At 42.2% G+C, this 15,761-nt stretch overlaps 1 protein-coding gene across 1 annotated transcript; it reads right to left on the bottom strand.

Annotated features, from left to right (window-relative positions):
- Nucleotides 1-2,739: 2,739 nt before the first annotated feature.
- Nucleotides 2,740-14,959, bottom strand: FAM192A (family with sequence similarity 192, member A). The gene is made up of 6 exons (XM_009587038.1): nucleotides 14,820-14,959; nucleotides 14,552-14,650; nucleotides 10,919-11,040; nucleotides 6,711-6,844; nucleotides 4,640-4,704; nucleotides 2,740-3,495 (listed from the first exon to the last, which is right to left on the bottom strand). Exons 1-6 carry the CDS (start codon nucleotides 14,947-14,949, stop codon nucleotides 3,278-3,280), a joined length of 768 nt encoding a protein of 255 aa, XP_009585333.1. The 5' UTR covers nucleotides 14,950-14,959; the 3' UTR covers nucleotides 2,740-3,277.
- Nucleotides 14,960-15,761: the final 802 nt, after the last annotated feature.

The raw sequence follows: 15,761 nt of genomic DNA on the forward strand, positions 1-15,761 counted from the left end.
GGTGGGACTGCTCCATGAAACATTTGCCTTGCAGAGCCCCCCTGGAAAGGAAAAAAAAAACCCAACCAACACCACCCTTTTCCAAATGGAGAAGCAGCCTTTGAAGGGTGGCTCGTTTAAAAATAATGCTGTACACAGCTCAGCTTCCCGAACCAAATCTGTGGGTCTGGAAAAATTTTTTTTTTTTTTTTCTTTCCATAAAAAGCTGCACTAGCTTGTAAGATCTTCTGCTAGTAGAGTGTTTGTGGGGGTTTGTCGTTTTTTTTTAACACCTCTCTGAAGCTTTAACAACTAGCACAGACAACAAGCAGTTTATGAAGCTGTCCCTGGGGAGGGGATGGAGCATACACTATGCAGTCACGGCAGAGAGAACAGTCTTAAAAAAAAACCAAAACAAAACAACGAAAAAGTCTAAATCCACCACTGAATGACAGAGTTGCTGGAGCCAGCCGTTCTTCTCAGTGTGTCGGCCCCGGGGCAAGGTTACCGCCACAGCTGCCGTTTCCAGAAGGTCTGATTTATCCTCCCATCCCTTGCACTCCTCATGTCCCAGCATGTCTCTCAGTGCACTTAAGTATTTTAACGTCAGATGGCTTTTGACTGTAAGAAGGCAAAAGAGGGATGGAGTGACAAGCTGGGACAGCTCTGCGGTTTGTTTACAGGGGCCAGGCCACGAGAACAGCAGAGGTGACTCAGACTCAAAGGCTTGTGTGAGCTAAAGGCCTTCCCCAAGTGCCCTGTTCCTGCTCTTCGGGAGCAAGAGGAAAGCAGGGGGCTCTCACGCCTGCTTTTACCGAATTACAGCTCCTCCTGGCCATGCAGGTTCAACATCACCACCAGCATCCCCTCCTGGCCTCACCTGCAGCCCCTGTGGAGCACCACCACCACGTCTGCCCACATGGGCTGCCAAATCCCACTATAAATTTCTGTCTAAATCAGCCATTTTGACTGCAGTTGTGCAAAATATCACTCAGGCAAATGGTCCCAGCGTGCTCACAGGCAGGCCAGGCTGCTCTGACTCTATAGAGAGATTATTGATCTAGCTTAATGCCAGGGAAGGACACCTACATCTCGCACTCCAACTGCTCACGGCTCTTACAAATGCAACTTTGAAGAAAAACAGGCATTTTTTTGTGCACCGCTTCCATTTCACTCCATAGCTAGGTAAGATGAAAGTCATCAAAAGCAAAGCATTAGGGAGGCAGCAAGAGATCTAACTATTTTCCATCTGAAAGCGCCAAAATTAGAGTAGCTAGCGAAGAAGCAGGAGCAACTCTGGAGCAAACACAAGAGGTACCAGGCAGCCCAGAAGACCAGGGGAGGAATTACAGTGTGTTTGTAAGGATCTGATTGTGGAACAGGGTTGCGCAAACAGCAAGGCTATTTGGCTAAGGATAGCTTCAGCGTGAGCATAACTCTCCTCGCTTCCCTTGGGAAAGTTCAACACTCAAGCTAAGGCACGAATCCTACTAAAGGCCTTCAGGTTTCACTGCTTTTATCCCAGCTGCTCTCTTACAAGTTGCTTAGCATCACGCTCAGATAACTGCCCTTCGGTATCAGTTGTTTTCTCAGTGTCCTGGTTTTGGCTGGGATAGAGTTAATTTTCTTCCTACTAGCTGGTATAGTGCTGTGTTTTGGATTTAGTATGAGAAGAATGTTGATAACTCACTGATATTTTAGTTGTTGCTAAGTAGTGCTTACGCTAGTCAAGGACTTTTCAGCTTCCCATGCTCTGCCAGGTGCACAAGAAGCTGGGAGGGAGCATAGCCAGGACAGCTGACCCAACTAGCCAATGGGGTATTCCATACCGTATGACGTCATGCTCAGCACATAAAGCTGGGGGAAGAAGAAGGAAGGGGAGACATTCAGAGTGATTGCGTTTATCTTCTCAAGTAACCGCTACGCGTGATGGAGCCCTGCTTTCCTGGAGATGCTGAACACCTTCCTGCCGATGGGAAGGAGGGAATGAATTCCCTGGTTTGCTTTGCTTGCGTGCATGGCTTTTGCTTTGCCTATTAAACTGTCTTTATCTCAACCCACGAGTTTTCTCACTTTTACCCTTCCGATTCTCTCCCCCATCCCAGCGGCTGGGTGGGGCTGAGTTACCGGCTGGGGTTAAACCACAACACTCAGAAGCGCATACACTTCGGAGTGTAATACATGGAGCAGGACTGCTGTGAGGGAGACTGTCACAAAGACATTTCCACCTCTGAGCGGTCGAGCCGAGCTGTTCCAACCCACCAACCTGCCATTAGCACTGTTTGCACACAGATGAAAAGGACAGGCCGTCAGCTTTCACAGCAACTTCTTGCTCATGCCTGGCTCCCTGGTCCACACCACCCATAAACATGCCCATGTAAGGCTTCTTGAATCCAATACAAGTTCAAAAACCACTGCAGAGGACGGTGGAGTTCTCCAGCTTCTGCACAAAGAGGTTTGGCTGAACCGGGGTATCCCACCCACCCTGGATTCATGCTTTTCAGGACACTGCTGCAGAAAAGCTGAATGACCTGTCAAGTGCTGGTACAGGAGCAATGGCCTTTGAGCAGAAAAGCCAACTGCAGCTCCGCTGAACTCACTCAGAACAAGAGTTTTCCATCACCATCTCTGCATTTGTAGGAGGCTGGCTTCACCGCTCCTGGATGGCAGTTTGAGGAAGGGGCTGGTTGGGTAGAGCAGAAATTGCTTAATGGAATGGGAACAATTATGAATGGCACAAGCCAAGATAAAAAAATGCACTCAGAATGTCTTTAATCATGTAACTGTAACACTAAAACTTCTTTACAGTGTCATGGCAATCTACACTTCACCATCTGCTTGATTTTTGTTCTGCCCCCATTTCTCAAATACAGAATAAAAATGACATTTTAAAACAGAACACGTGGCTGTTTCTACAAGACTCCGCTGCTTCAAGTGAGTATTTTTTGCCTGTTAGTCTTGTATAAACTTCTTAGACCACCAGAATTCTTTCTTTTCGTAAGAATTTTAAAAGATAAAGCTCTCCCTTCCCTACCCTCAGACCTTCATTACATTACTACGTGTGCCTTCTGGTTTAGGATGGCAGCCGTTCTTCCAGGCTCAGTATGCACCCCAGAAACGGAAAGTTGGGGGGGGGGGAAGGGGGGGATGAGATATAATGAGTTATTTTAGGAGTATCTGAGTGTATTAAAGTTGAGAGGTTAGCTAGAAAGATTATATTTGGGGCAGAAGGATGCATCAAGCATCCATAAGGGCTTTGGAAGATACTCTGCACTACATTACACACGGAGGGATTTCGTTATGGACCATCAAAGAAACTGTTGCTACGAAAGACAGAAGAGACAATCTTTCCAGTGGAATTAATAGTGCCTTCGCTATCCGAGCTGGACTCCGAATCACTGCTTCCCGAGTAGGCGCCCAGGCCGGGCAGGATCCCAATGCACACGGCTGCTGAGGGACAGTGGACCGTGGAGCCTCCCACTGAGCTGCTCCCCAAGGGAACACAGGATGGTTTTTCTGAAAAAGAGGTACCCCAGTCAAAAACAAGAGCACAGGAAAGAGCTTTTAATCAGCTGAGGAACTGCCATGTGTCATTCACCTGCTGTTGCCACATCAGCGGTGGATGATTGCAGGATTTAATTAAAGCATAAGGCAGCTTTATGCTGCAATAAAGCTATTCTGACAGGAAGCAGTTGCTACCTCAGGGGATTTTTTTTTTTTCTTCTCATCACTAGTTTAAGCCCAGCTCTATGCTGGCATTACAGATTTTTATTCTGAAGTTGTCAGTTTGATGCTTGTCAAATACCAAACCCACTAAATAAGAATAAATAGCTCTGCTTTGTGTAATGGAATATTTTTTTATGATATAACAGCATAGTTGGGGAAAAGTTTTATTCCATCACTCTGCTAGTCAACATTTCCCATCTTCCATGGCTAATTAATTATTTCCAGTGTTTTGAAAGTTTACTGAACAGAAGGAGATTCCGGAAGCACCTTGGGTTGTCATTACACAATTGCAGCTCTGTTTGTGTCAGAGTATCTTGACAGCAAGTCAACTGCAGCCCTGACAGCTAAGACTGAAATGCAACTTAATTTTTCTTCTAGTTCCCCATAATTTTCTGGAACAAATTGGTTTCAGGATGGACAAGATCACTTCATAGCATGAAAAGCTAATAGTGGAGGTATACAAATACATCAAATGCTGCTGTGAGAGGAAAGGGATGATCTGTTCTCCATGCCTCCTGTTGACAGGACAAGCACTAGGCTCGAAATGCAGCTACAAAGACTCCTATTAGTTATCAGGTAAAACTCTTTAAGGGTAAAATCAGTTAAGCATTTGAATAAACTGCCTAAGGAGGGTGCACAATCTCTATCTGTGGAGATTTAAGAGCAACTTAGACAAACACCTGTCAGGAATGGTTTAGGCAGGGGACAGACTGATGACCTGTACAGGTTCCCTCCAGCCCTATTTTCTATGCAGGCTGTCAGCACCTATAGTTAACATTTCTACTGCTTTCAGAGAGAACATGCCAACCGCAGTCTGTGCTGTCTTGCATAATGAAGGAGCAGAAAAGCAAATCCTCTATCAGATTTAACACCAAGTCAGTTGCTGTTCAGGTGAGAGACAGACAGCTTCCCACATGCAGAAATCAGGACGTACCTTGATTTTTTTCGTCATGATCAGTATCTAGTTTCAACCTCTTCACACTGTTACCACCATCTGAACTGTGGAAAAAAATAAGAAAGTGTCTTGTTCCTCATAAGCAACCACTTAATTACTGTAAAGTTAAAGTCACATCTTTGCCTCACATGCTACAGCAAATGCCAGCAGGGTGCCCCGATGACCATCACCACTTCTAACTGCTGTTAACTGGGGCTCCTCCGGGAACATGCAGGATCCTAGAAAGAGTCAACACCTACACTGCAAGTGTCACCTCTTAACCTGGGAAACAGAAACACGCCTCTGGGAATCCAAGTCAGACCTCTTACACAGTAGCCCTGAGCTGCCTATTCAGCTGGAAGTACCCCACAGGAGATCAGGAATGACTACAGCAGCTTCAGCCACCCCACATGACCACAGGCTTGCACATGTGGATGATTACCACGCTTGATGGTGCAACATTGGTGTCTTCCCCCCTCCGGGGTTTCCTCTCCCTCCCTTCAAGCACCTAGAGAGCCTGTTCTAAAACATCTAGAAATCTTTCACCCAGTAAGAAGCCCAGTAGGTTTTACAGCAATTCACACGCAGCTGCAGTGTGTGAACTAAAAAAGAAAGGGGTGCTTTTTGGGTCCAAAGCGGTGTGGGGGGAAAAGAGCGTTACTTGGACTTCTGACTCTTCAGAACTTCTGTAGCTCTTCCTTGTCAGCTCAGTTTCTTTTTCCCCCCTCTCGCATGTTTCCAATCCTAAGCCATCCACATAAACAAATGCTTCCCAGCTTCAGCTGTGATGAACTAAAGTGATAAGTATGAGCATTTTTATGCTTTAACTCTTTTCTGTCCCTGTCAGAACATGCAGTACAGATGAAAGGTTATTCTGTGCAGGGAGGTTTTAATAGTAATACATGCTTTACAGGAAACTACAAAGTTCAGAGCGCAGATGTGAAACTCACGCTACACTTGGTTTTGGCCAGTTTGCAATAAAAGACGGCAAAAATAGAAGACTGCAAAGCAAGTCTGTGATGGCACTGAGATGTCAGTTAAGATGCTCTCTTCAAATAGATGCCATCTGCAGACTCTAGATCTGCCATTAAGCACATGCCAGCTCCTTCTCTACATCCTACTGGGCTAAGTACTAGTAGTTACAAGAAAAAAAAACATTGTTGGCTCCTTGTTATCAGTTCAAGGGTTCTCTTCTCTGCCCTCCAAAAACCCAAACAACTACCCAACCCCCCACACATTAGGTGGTGGAAGTGCTTACTTCAGTTTCCAGACATGCAATTACTGCTGTACTGGGAGCTAAACATCACCCGACAAGATAAGCTTCTAAAATAATCTCTCATTCTCTGGGACAGATTCAAAAACACCGACTGAATTTCTAGATGTCTGTAATCATCTTAAGTATTAGACGACTCATCTGTGGGAAGTAAGTCTGGTCCCACATGCCTAGTTTCTCCATAACCTGTAGCACACCAGCAGCTGCGTTTGCAGGCCAACATCAAAACAGCAAACAGATCACAAACCCAGCTGCCATCTCCCTGGGATGGAAAGGGTGTTGATGTATACCAGTGCAAATCAGCAAGGAACAAGGGAAGTTTGCCTGACGCCCTCGGCATCAAATTGGCACACAAAGCTCTTCTCTTGTAACCTCTGTCTCCCCCATGCTGCCCCCCACAGCAATTAAAATAATCCATTTCAGACACAGGTAAAATTGGCTGATAAATTATGCAAACCTGAATGAAATTACATGAGTGAGGTGACACCGATATCTACAAATAGAGATGTAAAATAGATTCCCTCCAGATCCCCAAGCAGGATTGCCCAAGCCTGGCAGTCTAGAATGAAGGGTCTACCCACTTGCTTTACACACGCTTATCTATTTGAATTGCTTCATGTATTTCCCACAGTTTGTGAGAGCCTACAGAAACAAGGCTGGTCTTTTCTTATACCTCCCCCCTTTTTTCTTTAGGGCTAAGGTTCACACCTCACTCTCTGGAGGCAGTTTTGGCCTGCCTCCCTTTACACTGCTAACTGGGTTCCATTCCTCATGAATTTAGAGAGGTGTGAAACTAACCTTCTGTGTTTCACAGCTCCTGCCAACAGCTTTGCCTGAGAGAATTTGTTCTTGTTTTCCACTGACTTCATGGGCAATTTCTTCTCAGTTTCCTTCTTTGGGTCCATACTGACTCCCACTTTGGTGAGAGTGCTGTGAATTAAGGGTTAAGGATCAACCGGGAAGGAATGGAGAGAACAGACACTTCCTCTCCGATATATTTAGCCAGCTCTGCTGACAGCAGCGACCGAAGTTCATTCACGTATTCTATCAAAATAAACTTATTTGTAATGACATTTAGCTGGCACCTTCAGCCAAGACAGAAGAGACTTCACCCTCTGGGTTCGGAGCTCTCTCCAGTATCAGTACCAGCTCTCCCTGTAAAGACGTCCAGGCAGCGGACTAGGAGCTGCTTTTCTGAAGATAGAAAGGCACAACACAGGACACATCCAGCACCCATAAACACACCCATTGTCCTGCCTTTTCCTAAAGGTCTTAGAAAAGCAAAAAGGTCAGACTGGACAAAAAAAAAGAAAAAAGGAAAAAAAAAAGAAAAAGGCAATGCAGTACTTCCCCCTTCTACAGGGATCAACACATTTGTAATTCAAATTTGCTGCTTCAACCCCTAATCCTTACCAAAAAACTAAGTAGCAATGTGTGGGCTCACTTCCACTCTTCAAACCCGCCTTTTGCTGAGCCCAGCAGAATTCAGCCTACCAACGCAAAACAGTTCAAGTTCTGTTTTGGTATTTATCACTCTAACTTTTCAGCTCATCTTTTTGTAAGGGCCACAAGGCTATTACTGCCAGTTAGAACACCAGCCCCAAGAGGAAGGAGACAGATCTGATCAAGGGTGCATGTGGTCCAAGATTCACCCAAAAAGACTGCGACTGCACAGAAAAACTAAGTAGCTTAAAACAGTGTTAGCAAGGTGGGATGCAGCTGAAACCTATAATGAGGTGGAGAAGCTTAAGCAGGTTCTCAGACGGGATAAGGAGGAGCCTGGTCTGTTATTAAGGCACACTCACTCTGCACACACACTAAACAGGTCGTCTTCCGTGGCAGGATCTAGTCCTGCCCCTGATAACAGTTAATTTCCAGCTGTATCTGACAAAGCGAGGTCTATCAAAGATCCTGTTTGTTAATGAGGTGCCAGTGGAGTCACAGAAGCTTCTGCAAAACTTTTAAAATGCACACAGCAAAGGCAAATCAACCTAATTTTAAAAGGGTATTTGTTTATGAACCTAAATCTAGCTTTCTACCAGTTTCTTCTCTGACGACAATTCCACTGATCAGGTGACATAACCACAAGCTGGAGTTTCACCGGTGCCCCAGTTATTGCAGACAAATACTGGATAGTGAATTTCACATTGATGGACCATATATTTGAAGTCATAGTTCTTTTTCCTCACTGAACATCTGCAAATCAAAAACTCTTACAGCTTCCTTTGAAGTGACACACTCAAAGTCTCCAATCACTTTACAATTAGAAGCGTTCAGATGCCATTCCTTATTTGATTTTCCTAAGGATACAGCAGCAATGCAGACTGCTACCCACCTCAACTGAAAGTCTTCTCGCAGTCAAAACCAGACTGTTCAATTTTATTTATTTTTTAAGATGACACAGGAGTGCCATCCTGTGGCTATCAGAAGCAATCTGAAAGCTCATTGTGTCGAACACGGTTTGATGTTGCAACGCACGATTCCACACGTTGTAGTGAACTTCCACATTCAGGTTCATTACCTTGTTATAATACTGCACTACAAAAGCCTGGCTGCCGAACCCAAAGACTTTTCTTTTAAAAGATACTGAATTACAGGCTTTTCACTGCCATCCAGGATGCCATTCTCCTAACACTCCTCAACTACAGAGACACAGCACATTTTTAACAGAGATTTTATATGTACTGCTGCCATTAGCAAATGTAACATTACACCTAGCCAAGAAGTGTCCCCTCTCAGAAAGTCTACATTAGAAATAAACCTCTCAATATTAAATATCAACTGCATTAAAAAAGCTGTCCTTCTTGGAGGGGGACTTTTCCTACATTTACATAGGATTTAAGACAACAGGATGTTGTTCTCGAACACTTCTTGGAACTGGCTTTAAAAAAAAAAAATCTGTAGATCTTTAAACACTGTCAGACCAGTGGGGTCTGGATAGGGGAAGGAGCAAAAAAACCTAGTCGTTCATGTAGGAGGAAGTAAAATTCCTATGCATCCATGCATATGAATTTCTTATGCTCGAGAGCGCATTAAAATATTCCAAGGCATGTTTAGCCTTAAGGTATATGACTTCATGATTGTTCAACCTAAAAAATAAAGAAAAAAAGAAAGAAAAAAAGCTCTGTACTTGAATAGTGACGTAGGTTTTACCATTAAATTAATGCCTCTGGGTAGTTTAAATTGGATGTTACACCAGGAAAAAGACCAAATAATCAAACCCACTGGGTTGACATTCCCCTTGTTAGTTTGGAAGAGCACTTGAACAGTACCTATAGATCCAGCACATTTACCTAGTACCTACTCTTTCTTGTCACTAGAGTGAGAAACCATTAGTAACAACCTGCAGATGCAAAAACACCTTTTGCATTTTAAAAGAATACCACCAAAAATTTCAAACACAGATGAGTCATTTTGCAAGTTGCTCTGAGGTTGCTTGAAGTATTATGGTAAAAAAACAAAACAACAACAACAAAAAAAAACAGAATGGGCAAAACTTCTCAGTTTCTCATGAGATGAGGTGACTATAAAACATTCTCCCTCCCCCCACCCCATCAGCAATAAGTTCTAGAGTTTAATTTACAGCAAACTTCAGATACAGAGCCAGATGATATTACTAAGACTGCAAAGACTGAGGTTAGATGGCCTGTACATCTTGAACAGGGCCTGCTCAGTAAATTCAGGGATCAGTGTGTTATGTGGCTAATTCAAGCCAACGTAAGATTCCCTCTGGGCTGGTATGGTTCACCCCAGATGCATGTGATGTAACTAGAGCTGTCAGCTGCTTCTACAGCACAATCTCATACTGCACATCCCTGCATCAGCCAGACCCGCAAGCAACCATCACCGAAACTAAATATATCCCATGAACATCCCATTATTAGATCCAACAAATCAAGAAAATATTCCAAATCCATCAACCAGCTACAGCCTATTTCTGAAGTAAAAAAATGCATCAGTATTGCTTTTTCATAAACGCATTACTGAGATAACTTAGATGCTCTTCACAAAACACTCGCTCCAAGCTGTAAATCATTAACTAATACAAGGTAATGCAGATCTTTATAGCATTGGCACTATTCAGCTTTAGTTGCTGACAGTTTTTGGTCACCTCCTTGTGTCCACAAACTCTCATTTATACTAAAACATCCTTGAGAACTCGTGCTTTGTTCACTGATGACTTAAAAGCAATGGTTTTCATTAGGAGGCAAAGAAACCATCAGGTTCTGCACAAATTCAGTAAACCTCAAAAAAACCAACATTTAGCTTAGTACAGAAATCATAGAATCATTCCAATCTCCCTTGACTGGCACTGATTAGAGAGGAAAAGCATCCTGTATTATTTTCTAGCGCATCTTCATGAAAATTTGGCATTTAACAGCAAAGCCAAACTGTCCTGCTCTTAGTACTGCCTAAAAGTCTGTATTAGCCAAAGGAGCTGAGTCTCCATGGGCACTGACTTACCAGAAGAAAGTCAGCACATCAGCACAGATGTATTTAATTTTTCATCCTGCAGTTATCAGCAAGGGAGAAAGTAGCTAATACTTCAAGAAGAATAACAGAGAGCAATTCAAACATTATTTCAAACAGGTATGTTAAAAACAGCCAATACGCAGTTAAAAAACCAGACAAGAGCATTTACTTTTCAGTAAGAAGACAAAAGCAAAAGATTAGAAGTAATAGGCTGTTTTTCCTTTACATTCTCTTTCTCTTTTTAGCTATGATATTTCATGCCCTCCATAATGGAAAAAAAACCCCAAAATCCCAAACAATGGGGAGGGGGAGAAGGAAAGAAAAGTACCAAAGACATGTGGGGGCTGCGGGGGGGAATATCAAACAGTGGGAGATCCAAGCTACAAAGAAAACATTAAACTTTAAAAGTCTATCATTGTACGTGTTCTGTAATGCAGTTTTATAGAACAAATGTCAATGACGGAATAAAATTACACAGCCCAGTCTCTTATCCTCCTCTATATAACCACCAGCCATTTTAATGCAAAGGATATTCTGTATTCGTTTAGTTCTTTCAGCTCTTCTTCTCTTCGTTGCTTTTCCAGTAGCTCTTGCTGCCGAGAAACCTCATCAAGGAAATGCGTCTCATCTTCATCTAAGCCTCTTACCATATTTTCTGAATAAAGGAAAAGAACGCATATTGATAAGCTAAAACCACTTAGGGAACAGCCATTTATTTTGCGTTACTTCGCCACTCTCTTAGAACATTTTCCGATGATTTCAAACTGCCCCATAAATGTAGGTAAGCATCCACACGTCGCATATGACATTTCTAATACTGCCGAGGTAGAACGATTTGCACAAAGTCACTGAGAACGCGGGGAGCAGAGTCCTGGGTGACCGAGTGAATTGGGTACTCCAGCAGTCATGCTGTCATGCCGAGTAAAGGGTACAAAGCAAACTCCACAAGTTATCTGATGGATTCTGTAATTAAGGAGTAAAAATACTTCCCGGTTCATGATACTGGATGCTAACAAGCTGAAACTCTTACACACTCAAGCACACAAACTACAACAAACTAACACAGTTTGAACACAATACTATCACTCCAGAGAAAAGCAAGACACAATTCATAGGAGGCCATGAAATGCTATTGGACTTGCTGATACAGTTAGGGAAAATTGACCAAGTTTTCACATAAGCAGCCTTTCTGCAGTTCTGAAACACCATTTGGAACAGGTTACACAAAACAAGGAATAACCACATTAAGCAATGATATATTCGTTTTTTTGATTTCAGACACCAAGTTCAAGCCCGTCTCCTCAGAATCTGTTCTTAAACCAACGAGTAAGTGGAAAAAACCCACATTACTTCTCCCCACAAATCTTGCCTCAAAATAGGAAGTACATTTTCTTAAAGCAAACAATTAGTAACTTAACTGAGATTAACATCTGTTTAAAAAAAAAAAAAAGTAGAAGCAAGACAATTCCTAACTTCCAAATAAAAATAAAATTCTTTCTAAACATGCTACCCTACTTCAAGGAAAGTACACGCTAGTGCAGTAGGAAGGTCTTTTATTTTCTGTTCTGCAAATGTTCAACATCTCTCAATCAAATGATTTAGTCAGAAAGGTAATACAAGATATTTTTTAGAAAGACCAAGTCTTGCTGTTTGTAGTTATCCTCAGAAATCTTAACCCAAACATCACCTTTAGTCTTCATTAGAGCTTAATTCCGTAAGAGGATTTTTAGGCTTTTACATGAGGTCGCCGTATTTTTTTTTTTAATCTTCACCCACATAATCAAGTCCTACTCACTTTAACAGCAAGCTACGAAATCCGTTTACATTGATAACTGGCAAGCTTCTGTCTTTGACAGAAAAGCTCTAGAAATCAATTACTATTTGAGGTTACTTTTTAAAGGCTGATCCCTACTCTTTCCAACTCTAAGAATGCAGAGCTCATTCGTAAATCTTTAAACAGTAGCTTGTAGCATTCACTACTACTGCTGAGGGCCCCTTCAAACAGACAGCAAAAGTAGTGAAACTCTGAACGTTTTTTGAAGCAAGTGACATAAATTAATTTCATTCTCTGCCTGCCTGATCTGCAAACTAAGAAAAGCAGCCATAGAGATCCTTACAGCTGACATTATTGAGATTCCCTACTGTCTGCAGTAGGCTTTGTTCTGCTGGTTAGCAGGTATCTGTTATTCCACAAGGGTTGCCTTAAAAGCAGCAGCTGGGTTACTACTTCTCAGTTACCCCCTCTCAGGGACGCCTCTCATTCCAGTACTTGGTTTACAGGTTTCCTGCCTGAACCAAAGGGAAGACGTTGCAGATCTAATATAACTCGGCAAGGGAAACAATTAATTTAGACAGTTATTAGAAGCCTCTCCCATCGAGGTTGATAGCAGTCAGTTTTCTAGTGGCTACTTGGACAAGAATTGCTTAGTCACATCACCAGAGATGACTTGGATGAAAAGTTTATCGAAGTAAACTGGAAACCCTCCAGATGGAAAGAATCCTGTAGATACAGTTGGGAGACTTTAGTGCATTAATGCTGCTATCTGCACGTTACACTTTTCACCACTGAAAATACAAGCGAAACTTAAGAGATAGGGAGTAACTTCCATTTATCCTTATTTTGGTTACCATAGCAATTCAGAAAGAAAATTTTTGAAGTTGCATTTTAGAGAATACTAGTATTATTTTTCATTTAAAATTATGTAATATTCTACTAAAATTATTTTACTTTGAAAAGGAAGACATTCTTGCCATGCTGAATAACCTAGCAGAAAGAACTGCTAGTCTGTATACCGATTTTTATCTACACAAAAGGTTTAGAGTAACTAAGTTTGTGTGTTTATGCAGAATTCTTCAGCATTAAGCTGTTTCTCCTCCCAAGTCCCATCATCAGTTCTGACTGATCAGAATGACAGTGCACTAAACTCGTTTTCTACTCCTCCAAAATTCCCATGGATAGAAAAAATACTTATGAACATTTTAAGGCAAATTCAAGCATATTAGTGGACAAATCTTGTCACAAGTGGCCAAAACTGGGCTGAACTCTGATGAGGTAAACTAGTGGTCCACAGTCCCAACACTTATCTTTAGTTAGTCAGTTCCTCCCACTTACCTTCTCCCAAAGAAATTTGGCTACAGGAACGATTCTAAAAGCATGTACTACAAAACAGGAAAGGCAATCATGGTAATCAGTAATGCACTCGATAGCATCTGCAGGGGCAGGGAGCGTCATCGAACGAAACTCAGAGATTGTGCCATAGTTAAAGGTAAAAGATAGTTTCGTTGCATCGCAAATGCAAGAGAAATTCTAGATAGAATCCAGTTAGGCAAACTGGAGCTTAAAGAACACAATAGTTTGAGGGTAAGGCTTCCAGCTAAAGAACCAAAATCGATCAGAACCCACCTTAAAATGGAGTCCCACAGTATCATCCTCACTTCTCTTTAGATGGAGCCAATAGCTCCCTTTTTCCCAAAATGGTTGACTAGTAATTTCCTAGTTCTCATTATCATCTTTGCACTCAGCAGCACATATACAGGTGATACAATGCAAAGGATTTTTCTATAAAACCAGAAATTCAAACATCAGTAGAAATTAGGTTTCCATTTCACTAGAAGAGTTAGATATTTAGGTTTTGAATCAACTCCTGCATGTTTACTTCTTCCAAATAGTGATCTCGAGCCTCAAATCACTTTTGCGTCAACTAATTACAGCTTGGAAATGTAACAGCTGCTGGAACAGGCTTTCTTTTTATTGATTCAAACAGGATGGTCTTGCGTTAAAGCGTGAGTTCAAGAGTCACAAAACCACGTTACATTTCCACTTTTCCATGGACTGGTATCAGGGCTTTTTTTGATTCAATGTGCAAAATAAGCCTAGTATTCTACACTTTACAGGAATGCAGCTTCATAACTGCAAGCAACTTTTGAGTTTTGCATGGGTGCAGTGCTGTCTCGGTGCCCAGAACAATACGTTATCTGCAGGAACATCCACCATACTTGAAAAATACAAGATTTCAGTAATACTTTCCTGAAGCCTCTGTTTACCTCTCAGAGAGGCAGACAAGACACACAGATATGTCCCTTAGTCAGATGTTGTACACAGCTGTTGCACACAATACGTGCAGTTTGCTGGGTTTCGGTTCAAAATTGTAACTGCTGGTGCTTACTGAATTTAAATTGCTCCTCAAACTCTTGCTGCTTCTTTTCCCTCTGTTCCTGAAGTCTTTCATACAACGAACGTGGGTCATATGCCTCCTCTGGGCATTCTGAAAGCAAATGAGACCATATGTTAGAAATACTAAATCACCAACAGTTTTTAGTTTCTTTATGTAAAGAACTTTTCAGAATACAAGCTACTACCTTTTATTTCTGTTTTCCACAAACGTGAAATATTCTTGGATCTCTTTCCTATAATTATTAAAATCTAACCCATACCTTCTGGATCCTCAGGTTTTCGGACCTTTTCCCATTCCTCTTGCCTTCTCTTTCGTCGCTCCTCTAGCTCCGATTCAGACACAAACCTTTTGTTAATCACAAGGTCAGCAGTACCATCTCCCCCATCCATTGTGGAACAGCCTGTCCTAAAAACACAGTATGAAAGACACCAGGAGCCTGATTTCACTTGTCAGTGCATGAGACATTACTACACATGCTGAAAAACAGATCCACTGCACTTATAGTAACTTCAGTTCTCTAAAGACCACTACACAGTAAGTACTGATTGAGATACCTACTCACTGCATAACTGCTAAGACTAACAGCACCACCTATTACTCCTTCTTTACCCTTTTTCATAATTATGTCTTCCCTGCTAGTTGTCTGCCTCAGGCTGCTTTTCTAAACATCACATTTTAATGGAATTTTGCCCAGCCCACCTTGGATTTACTTGGCTTAAATAAACATAAAAATTAAACTAAAACAAATTAAAAAAACCCACACCTACACTCACATCCTTTTATTTCAGTTCTTACACTTCTCTGCTCTGGAGAAAGGATCTGACGCTTTGCCCTCACTTTACCTAATTTCTTTTCGCCCATCCTGTGAAAACTTGCCTGTTTTCAATGATTTGAACACATATATTTATAAGTGCTTAACAGTAGAGATTTCAGAAATTAGCAACTAATCTCTCTAACCTTCAAAAGCATTCTGTACCTCTTTGCAGCTCTGGGGAGAGCCAGGCTTGGACAGATGACCCGGGGGGCTGTCTGTCAGGGTTACACAGAGTTCAAGAGGCGAGTGAAAGAGGGAATTCCCTTGGGCTAAAACAGGGCTGGGATTAGAAAACAGGAGCAGCACTTCTGACCAAGCGAGCACAGCCCCGTCTCACAGAGTGCACCTGCCCTCTGCTTCAGGAGATCCTGAGTACTGGCCAGGTAC

The sequence above is a fragment of the Fulmarus glacialis genome, unplaced genomic scaffold (genome assembly GCF_000690835.1).
Source record: "Fulmarus glacialis isolate BGI_N327 unplaced genomic scaffold, ASM69083v1 scaffold18811, whole genome shotgun sequence".
Classification (NCBI taxonomy): domain Eukaryota; kingdom Metazoa; phylum Chordata; class Aves; order Procellariiformes; family Procellariidae; genus Fulmarus; species Fulmarus glacialis.